This window comes from Pediculus humanus, genomic scaffold (assembly GCF_000006295.1).
Source record: "Pediculus humanus corporis 1103172108294 genomic scaffold, whole genome shotgun sequence".
Taxonomy (NCBI): Eukaryota; Metazoa; Arthropoda; class Insecta; order Psocodea; family Pediculidae; genus Pediculus; species Pediculus humanus.
This window is the reverse complement of record NW_002987863.1, coordinates 75,580-86,039: the sequence shown is the minus strand read 5'-3', so window position 1 is coordinate 86,039 and position 10,460 is coordinate 75,580. Positions and strand designations below refer to the sequence as shown.

At 29.2% G+C, this 10,460-nt stretch overlaps 1 protein-coding gene across 1 annotated transcript; it reads right to left on the bottom strand.

The window, feature by feature from the left end:
* Positions 1-1,501: 1,501 nt before the first annotated feature.
* Phum_PHUM549550 (class A rhodopsin-like G-protein coupled receptor GPRoar4, putative) lies at positions 1,502-2,765 on the bottom strand (the record flags this gene model as incomplete). The annotated part of the gene is made up of 2 exons (XM_002431768.1): positions 1,502-1,531; positions 1,743-2,765. 2 exons carry the CDS (start codon positions 2,763-2,765, stop codon positions 1,502-1,504), a joined length of 1,053 nt encoding a protein of 350 aa, XP_002431813.1.
* Between the last annotated feature and the right edge of the window lie 7,695 nt (positions 2,766-10,460).

Below are 10,460 nucleotides of genomic sequence, written 5' to 3'. Positions count from 1 at the left end.
TCTCTCTCTCTCTCTCTCTCTCTTCTCTCCTTTTCAAATAGTTTTTTGTCCGAATTTTATAAATTTTTTTTATTTTTTTCGATTTCACAGACGAAGTTTTAATGAGATGAGAGAGAGAGAGAGAAAAAAAGAAAAACCTTTTTTCGATGTTCACGTCCCTGGAAAATTTTTTATAAAAATTCCAAAAAAAAAAAAAAAGAAAAGAAAATTCCAATTTTTTTTATGTTTTCTTCACTTTCCATTTCGATTTTACCATCATCATCATTATTACTATTATTATTAAATTTTAAATTTGGAAAAAAAAAACTCGAATCAAAGTTTTCGTGCAATAATAAATTTTCACATAGGACGTTTCATAAATATTTTTTCTCTGCCCCCCTCCCCCTATCTCCCCGTTCTCTCTCTCTCTCTTTCTCTATCTCTTTACGTTTTTATTCTCGATCGATAAATCGATATAACGATAATATCGATTATTATGAGGTTTTCCCAACAAAAAAAAAAAACTTTCCGAAAAAAAAAAACCGATTTAAACAGATTAGTTTTTCCTTTTTTCCTCTCTCCCCCCCCTTCCCCAGCTTTTCACATCCCTCAACCTCTCGTTGCGGTTTTTACTTTTTTCCTGTCGTTTTCTTTGTCGTCGTCGTTGTCGTCCTCATCGTATACGTTATACGTATGCTGTCGGTTTTTTTTGTTAAAAGCGTTAAATTAAATTTTGTCGGTTGGTTAACCTGTCGGTCGGTTCGACGTTCGGGGGAAAGGGATAAGGAAACGGAAAAGAGGAGAGGAAACGGGGGGGGGGTTTCCGTAACAGAATCCGGAAATGCGTTGCGGCGTAGGCTTAAAAGGTTTTCCTTTTTCGATAATGCAATAAAAAAATATAAAACGGTGCAACAGCAAAAAAAAAAAAAGAGATTCGCGTTTGCAAAAGTACGATGGGACTCATTCTCTCAAATCGTTTTTTTTTTTTTTTTTTTTTTTTTAATTTTATTTTATTCCGACCGCGGGAAAATTTCGTGCCCTTGTTAGTAGCAAAAAAAAAAAAAGGAAAAAAAGAAAATTTTTTTTTCTTTTTTTTTTTGCAACGTCAATTTTCTTTCCGAGGAAAAAAAAAAAAAAAAAGGAAAAAAACAAAAATTTTTTTTTTTCCCATTTTTTTCAGAACGCAAATTTGACTAGACTTGTCATATTTCACTAAATTGTTTCCCCGAGTATGAAATAAATTTTTTTTCTTACTTTGCTGTCGTCAGATTTTTCCCCCCACCCCCTTCCCCGAAAAAAGATTTTTTTTGTGTGTGTGCGTGTTTGTTTTTCTCTATTCATCCCTTGAATTTTTTAAGGGATTACAAATATATATATATATATTAAAAAATTTATTGCGTGTACGCCATTTTTCTTTTCTTTTCCTTTGGAATTTATTCATTTTGTTTTTTAATACGTGTTGAAATCGGTTTAGTTTTCTTTTTTTTTTTTTTTAAACGGAAACGGAAATAAATAAAATAACTTACTTTATTTCCTTTAAATTTTCCGTTTCCTTTTTATTATTTGTATTTCGTGTTTTAGAAATTAAATAACTTATTCTGTTGTAAAATTTCCTCCCCCCCGTTTTTATTTCGATAGGATTTATTTGATCGATTTTCGAGTTTCGATTATTGTCGTCGTCATCGTCGTTTTCCCGCCATAAATAAAAGTTTTAAAAAAAATAAATTTTTTTAAAAAAACTCACCGTTCATGTTGACTTCCACCGTGGGCGTAGTTTTAACGGATCCGTACGTGCTCGTTATCGAATACCTGTGATTATCCGGTATTTCGATCTGGTTTCCGGTTTCGCACGGATGAAGATGATGTTGATAATGCATGCGATGAGTTTGTCGACGATGTTGATGTATCGAATTCAAAACGATGTTCGATGATGTTCTGCTCAATGCCTTCCTCTGTCGGACGGCTTCCTTGTATATTTTATAGTACATGATTATCATGACAACACCCGGAATCCAAAAGCTCACTCCGGAGGATATCAAAGCGTAATATTTATTAACGACGAATATGCACACTTTAGGATTAGTTCTACGAAATTCCTGATGTTCTTCCGTCGTGTACCAACCTAAAAAAATCGGCGTGAAACTTATCAACGCCGGTAATATCCAAACGTTGGCCAACATGAACGTCACCGTTCTGTGAGTCATTGTGATCGGATATTGCAGTGGTCGGACAATGGCGTAATATCTATCCACGCTTATGCAACACAAATGAAGTATGCTGGCCGTGGAAAAATAAACGTCCAAACTGTTATAAACGTCGCACATGAAATACCCGAACAGCCACATTCCGTTCGTCAGTTCGACGCTCGCGTTGAACGTCATGGCACACAAAGCGACCAATAAATCCGCCATGGCCAAACTCACTACGTAATAATTCGTTATCACTCTCAATTTTCTATGTCTTATCACGCTTATTATGACGAGAATGTTTCCGAGAACGGCCGTCACTATGATCGTGCCCATAATAAAACCTTTCACTATGGCCGGAACGACGGGTACGTCGTTCGGCGTCGTTATTATCGTGCTGGGCACGTCGTTTCCATTCGATTGCCAACCGTTTTGAACGTCTATTATGTTACTGTTGGGTGAGAACGTGTAACCCGTTAAATTAACGCTGGGTATGGGTGTCGTCGTGTGATTGAGCACGTCTCCGTGTGGAATTGGAGTAACACCCGTCGCCGTAGTTTTGATCCTTTCGATCAATTTCTTATTCGTTCCATTTATCATTTTTGCCGTCATCATTTCCCTGAAATTTTCATTTTTTTTTCTTTTCTTCTTTTCCCCATACCTTAAAAAATTAATTTAATTTTTCTTTTCTTTCTTTTTTTCTTTTCTTTTCTTCTTTTTCTCTTCCTTTTCCAAAAATTTAATTAACCAATTTTATTTATTTATTGTGTCGTCGTTCCGTCTTCTTCTTCTGCTATTTACTTTCACATCAATTCTATAACAAAAAAAAAAAAAATCACATTAAATTTTATATTTACTTTTAGCAAAAAAAAAAAAAAAATTGAAAACTATTTGATGGGCGTTCCTGCCGTAGGGAGGGATGGAAGGAGGGAGGAAGGGGATTGGAAAAAAGGTTAAAGAGAAAACATCCCCTAAAGGGTTTTTTTTTGTTTTTATTCTCTAAATCAAAAATAAATAAATAAAATACATTTTTTTTTTTTGATTGAATTTGATTTGGGCAACAAATCAACCATATTAAACATGTCATGCATAAACATTTTTCATTGTATATTTTTTTCATTACCTACATGTAAAAATTTTTTTTGTTCCACCATTTTGTTTTTGACAAGAAACAACATTAAACAATAACAATAATAATAATAATAATAATTTTTTACTCTTTCATATTTTTTTCATGTTTTTCTTGTTTCCCCCCCCCCCGCCGAAATTCTCTTAACGTTTTTCAACGCGTAAAATTTTCTCAAACCTTTCGCTTTTCTTTTTTTTTTTTTGTTTCGAAATGACAACAGCGCACAACAGTAAACATTGGTTTTATTACGTATAAAAATTACGGGGGTACGACCCGGGTAAAAAAAAAAAAAAAAAAAAAAAAAAAATTATTCTTCATTCCGGGTGACAAAAATAAAAATATTATAAGAAACTGGAACGAGTTGGAAATTCATTTTTTTTTTAAAATGGCGTCGCTACTCGCTAATAAGAAACTTTTTTTTAACTAAGCGTCCCGTGAAATGTTTGTTATGTTAACAACAACAACAAACGATGACAGAATCCTTTGATATTTTTTTTTTATAAAGAGAAAACGTTGATCAAAATTAATTACGACATCATTATTTTTTTTTTTTTTTCAATGAATTTTCCAGTACGATAAGAAAAAAATTACGTAACAAGCGTAAAAATAATTTTTTTTTTTTCTGCGTATACAAAACGCACGCACACGCACACACGCACCCAAATCTAAAAAAAAAAAAAATTTCATCCACGCATCATTTAATTCATAGTTTATGCGTTCCGACGCCACCGCCGACGCCGCCGCCATGTTTAAATATTTAAAACCTTTACTTATTACATATATATATAAATAATTTTTTGTCTTTAACACCGGCACAAAGGTAATTATCCCTTTTTTAAATTGTTAATTTATATTTTAAATTTTACTCGTAAAAAGAGAGAGAGAGAGATAAGGAGGGATGAAAACTTCCGCAAAATTTACTTTCTCATAAATTTTATAAAACAAAAAAGAGTTAATTATCATATTATAAAAGTGTTAAATAAAATAAAATAAAATAAAAATTCAATATGGCGACCGGAAATCAAATCGAATCTATTAAAACGACCCGAAACTTTTCTTTCCTTTCCTATTTTTTTTCATCGAATTTTTAAACGTATAAAACTAGAAAAAGTTAAATTAATTAATGAATAATAATAATAATACATAATTTCAAAAAAAGAAATAATCATGAACCGCAAAATCGTGAGGATAGCAAAAGATGGGAGGAGGAGGGAAAAAGGGAGGAAAATTTTTTTTTGTTAAATTCGAAAACTTTCTTTTAACCCTTTTGTAAATTTCTTTCCCTTTCATATAAAATTCATTCCCTTTTCTCACTTTATTTTAATTATTAAAAAATCGGAACCGGAAATCGGAACCGGAAATCGGAACCGGAAGTCGAAACCGGAAATCGATACCGTTTTTTTACTTGAAAAAAAATTTTATACGTACATAATTTACGCGTATTTTAAAAATAATTTCCTTTTTGTTTAAACAAAAAAAATTCGATTCGAACGCGCGTGTAAAAAATTTTTAATGACGTCATTAATTAAAATACATAATAATAATAATAATAATAATAATAAAATTTTTTTTTGTCGTCATTCTAACGATTCGCCTACGTAAAATGAAAAAAAAAAAAATTCTTTAACGTGCGTCGTCGTCGTCGTACAATTTTTTTTTACCTCAGTAACTTTAAATTAAAATTAAAAAAAAAAAAAAAAACCCGTTAACGTTTAATTAAAAGTTTAAAATAAAATAAAAAAAATTAATTAATTAATTAATTAAAATCATTTTTCGATAATTTATCGATTTTATTGAATTTTTCTCGAATTTTTCTTCATCCCTTATTTTTTTTATTTTTTTATTTTTTAATAAATAAATTATGAAGTTTTTTTTTAACGAAACTTTCGAGATATCGTCATCGAAACAAAAAACCCCAAGTCGTTTTATTTCCGTTTCTACCTCTATGACTTTACGAGTTAACCGTCGCGTATGAAAAATCGCATTTCTTTTTTTTACATCATTCATAAAATTTTATAGTTTAAAATTATTAAGCGGAACGATTTAATAAATTATTAATTAATTAATTAATTATTTATTATATCGATAATTAAATTCGCGAAAGGTGAAAATAAAATGGCGGCCGGAAAACGGAAAGAGAAAAGAAAACAAAACAAAATCGCGAATAATAATGAACGTTTAAAAACATTTACGAAACATTTAAAATTTTTTTCTTTTTTTTTTAACGTGCGTTTGTTTGTTTGTTTGTTTGTTTGCGTTGTTTGTGTTTGTTCTCGAAACTTTTGTTATAAATTTATGAAAATTATTTCTTATATATATACATGTATAAAGTAACTAAGAATTTTTTTTTTTTTTTTTATCTCGGGTTAATAAAATCTCTTTATTTAAATACTCTTTCCTACCTCTTTTTTAAGCTTTCCCTCACTTTACCCCACTCCCCTACACTCTCCCCAAAACCTTCTCTCTGAAAGAAACCCCCCCCCCCTTCTAGAGTTTATTTTCCTTTTTTACCTTTTCACCTTTTCTTTTTTTTTTAACTTTACTCATTTCTGCGAGCGATGTTTGCTCTTCATTATTTTTATTTATTATTATTATTATTATTATTATTATTATTATTATTATTATTATCATCATCATCATCATTATCATTATCATTATAACCGATCCACGTATTTTTTTCTATTCATTCAAACAATTTTTTTTTTTTTTTTTTTAAATTATTCTAGAAAGTTTCTTTTGCTATTGTAATAAAAAAAAAAGAAATCGACGACGACGCCGACGCCAACTCTTATTAAAAAACTTTCAATGATTATTATTATTATTATTTTCTTTTGTTAATAAAAAAAAAATTGTTAAGTTGTTGTAGTCAGAACATCATCATCATCATCATCATCATCATCATCATCGTCTTTGCCATCATCTCTTGTAAATATTATTTAAACAAAAAAGATTTAACGAAAACTTAACAGTTATCATATTTTCATTTCCAGATCCAGAATCATCATCACTGATTCTGACAGGAACATCAAAATTAATTTACCCGCCTTTGTTGTCGCAACAACAACAACAAACAAAAATATTTACTATTATTTTCGTTAATTATTATTATTATTTTCTTACTTCCTTTCTTTTTTTTAAAAAAAAAAAAAAAAAAAAAGGAAGAAAGACAAAAAAGAAAAAAAAATCAAATTCCGGATGTTGACGATGATGGCGATGATGATTATAATGATGATGATACTATTCGGTAAGTACAGAAAAAAAAATTACAAAACCGGAAATGACGTCATCGAATGAGATTTTTATATTTTAAAAAAACTGGCCTTTTAAAATTAACTCACCGGAGAAAAAAAACTTAAAAAAAAAAAAAAGATACTCATAAAATATTTTCACGAAAAATTTTCGGATGAATAAAAAATAAACAAACAACAACGACAAACAAAAAACAAACAAACAACCGACACAAAACAAACAAGCGACGAATGAATATCCTTTTTTTTTTTTTTTAAATTTTCTCTTACAAAAAAAAAAAAAAATTCCCCCTCACATACGCAATTATAAAATCATAGAGTATAATAAACCTTAAAAAAAAAAAAGTCAAATCATTTTTGTTACTCTATGACTTAACACAAAACCTTGAATTATAATTTACATCGTTCCTAAATAAATGATTTGAATTTTTCCGACTTTTCCTCCCGGGGGAGGCGGAAGATCGGCGAAATTTTCACACGCGATCGCGATCATTTTTAATGAATTTCCGGTCGAAAATTATTATTATTATTATTATTATTATTACGCGTAATAATTTCTTTTTTCTTCCAAATTTTAAATTTTTATTTTATGAGTGCGACGCGTGCGCCATCGAAAAAAATTGTTTATTGCTCTCCAAACAATTAAAAAAATTATTTAAACTTTTATTATAAAATTATTGTGCTACGAACTACAAGAAAAAACCTTAAACGTAAAGAAAGCAAATAAAATTTTTTAGTATTTAAAACTATTTCCGTTTCCTGTTTTATTTTTTTTTTTATATTATTCATTCGTTTATGTTTTATTTGATTCACAAAAAAGACGCGTTCGTTCGTGACCTTATTATTATTATTATAATCTTTCACTTCTGGAAAATTTTATGGAATTTCCCATAAATTTCCTCCTCTTTACTCAATTTCTAATAAAAAAAGAAAATAATCATAACCGGAAATTGAATAATAACGATTACGTACTTAGCTCCATCGCTAACGATTAGTCTAACCGACAAATAAAAATTTTTTTTTTGTAGCGTGTGAGTTCGCGTGGGTGAACCTTTGACCCCCCACCCATCCCTTTTTCCTTTAACCTTTTTCGTGACACCGCAAAATTTGAAATCAACGAGCGAGAGAACCTTCACCATCGAGATAATCGTTTATAAATCGAATCGATTTATATATTCGATCGTAAAGGGGATGAACACGTTTTCGCGTTTGTTGCGGTTGTGATTTATTTAAAATAAATAATTCTCGTCGTCTGCTTTTAATTATCATTTATTTCATTTTGGGGAAAAAATTTTATCGAGCGGGAAAATTAAACGAAGAAAATTTCCCTACAACTGAAAGAAAACTATATAAATAATAATAATAATAATAATGATTAAAGGGTCGTTTTGTTTTAATGTCAGTCACACTAAGTCGACGTTTTTCACGATGTGATTTCCTTGTGGTTCATAGACAAAGAGAGAAAAAGAAAAAGAGAGAGAGAGAGAGATTTAAATGAGAGAGAGACAGGTGATGCAAAGGTTAACAAATCAATTTTTGCACACATCAACACCTGACGTCGCCATTTTTTTTTTTTCATCTTCGTGAGAAGGTTCACAAAAGGTTAAATTTTTTCAAATGTAAAAATGATGTAACCGAAGGGAGGGAGGGGGGTCAACCGGAGTCCTCCAAAGGCAAATAATCCTTTTTTTTTCAGAATTAATTAACGGAATTATTTTATTATCTAATCCAATTTAATATTATTATTTTTTATTTTATCGTGCGGCCATTTTGAAAATATCCGATTTATGTAACTTTTTCTTTCACTTTTTCCTTAAAAGATATTTATCATGGAATTTTTTTTGAGAGAGAAAGATTCATTGGAGAAAAAAAAAATTTATGACTTTTTGTTTTCGTAACAAAAAGAAAATTAAACGAAAAGCATTAAGAAGAAAAACTTTCTTACCCCCCCCCCTTTCGCGCTTCCCCGAAAAAAAAAAACGAAAATTTCCCGCCAAATTTAAAATAACCTTTTTTTTTTAAATTAAAAAAACCTTCAGTAAAATTCCATACTACGAAATTATTAATAATAATAATAATTTTAAAAGACCTTTTTCTCATGTATAATTATTTTTACGAATCCGAATAATTTCAACAAATATTAATAATAATGATAATAATAATAATAATAATAATAATAATGACTAAGAGCGGAAAATGAAATTTCGTTAGATTTATTATTAGTATAACAAAACAAGAAAAAAAAAAGAAAGAAAATTTTTGCAAGTTTTAATGATAAATTTCTTTGGAAAATTTAACCCAAATAATTAATAATAATAATAATAATAATAATAATAATAATAATAATAATAATAATAATAATGATAATGATAATGATAATTTATAAAAAAAATTTTTTAAAAACGACGCCACGAAAAAAAAATCCTCAAATGTGAAATTTTCCGAATGAAAAAAAAAAGTGTTGTAAATGCCGTTTTTTTTTTTAAAGAAAAAAAAAAAATAATAACAATATACATGTATATGCACAAACATAAACAGAAGCAGAAGATAAAATAATTTAGGGTAGGGCAGGAAACGTCGAAACGAATGCATAAAAAAAAAAAAAAATAGAAAAAAGATGGAAAAAAAGAAAAAAAAAATTACGAAGGAACAAAAAAAAATGATGAAAATTTCAATTGATAGGCGATTTGGAAAAAGAAAAAAAAATATAAAAACAAACCGGAAATTACATAAAAATCGAAAAAGAAAAAAAAAAAAAAAGATGGCGTCGAAAATAATACAAAAAAAAAGAAAAAAAAAACGCAGAATATTAACGTGTGAAAATTGCATATCGTAACGCTTCGTTTTTTTTTACAAAAGAATTTCTTTTTGTTTTGCACACACGCACGTACGCACTTATTCCCACGCGCACGTACTCCCCCACACAAATAGGATTCTAATCCCACTTTTTCCTTTTACACGAATTTTTTTTTTTTTTCCCCGTCTGATTTGAACTCTAGAAAAATTAGAAAATTTCGTAAATTTCTCGTCAAAGTTAACGAAAAAAAAAAAAAAAAAAATGTCAAAAGATTTGAATTTTCGGAAAAGGTCGTGACATGACGTCACCGCCCCCCACCCACTTGTTCTTTTACCATCGAGGTATCACACACGTAAATTAATCCGCAATTAAAAAACTTTTTTTTTCGTTTTTCTCATCTCCTTTAATTAATCATTCGACGTCACCGTTTTTGGTTATTCGTTCGTTTCGTGTTTGTAAACCTTTTTCGTTTCGTTTGTAAAAAAAATTTTTCTTTTTTTTCCCCCCCTTCTTATTCTTCTTCCTTTTATTCCTTTTTTTTTTACTTTACGAGCTTTTTTTTAGAGAGAAACAGAGAGAGAGAGAGAGAGAGAGAGAGAGAGAGAGAGAGATGGTTGGTAAAGTCATAAAAGTTCTCCACTTAAAATTTCTTTTGTTTTTTTCAAGTTTTTTTTTTTTTTCTTCTTGTTCGGGCAAGAGTCAAATTCTCGATTGCTTTTTTTTCTTTTCCTTTTTGTTCTACCGCATTCCCCCCTCCCCCTTTTTTTATTTTTAAAGCAGAAGAAAATTATTTCGAAAAGGAAACAATGACGCTCGACTCGAAATTAAAAAAAAAAAAAAAAAAATTCGTTGAAAAAATAAAACAATCGTCGCGTCGTTCTCGAAACACAACAAAAAAAAAATTTCTAAAACCACGAAACAAAAACAAAAAAAGTGTCACGTGATCGTGCGCGCCAAAAAAAAATTTTTTTAAAATTAATTTCCATAACAAATTTTTTAATCCTCGCCAACTCCTATTATTATCATTTTTTTTTTTTCACGTTAACAAAAAAACAAAACAAACGACCGGAAAATAAAATAAATTTTCATCATTGTTTGTTTGTTTGTTTGTTTGTTGGGTC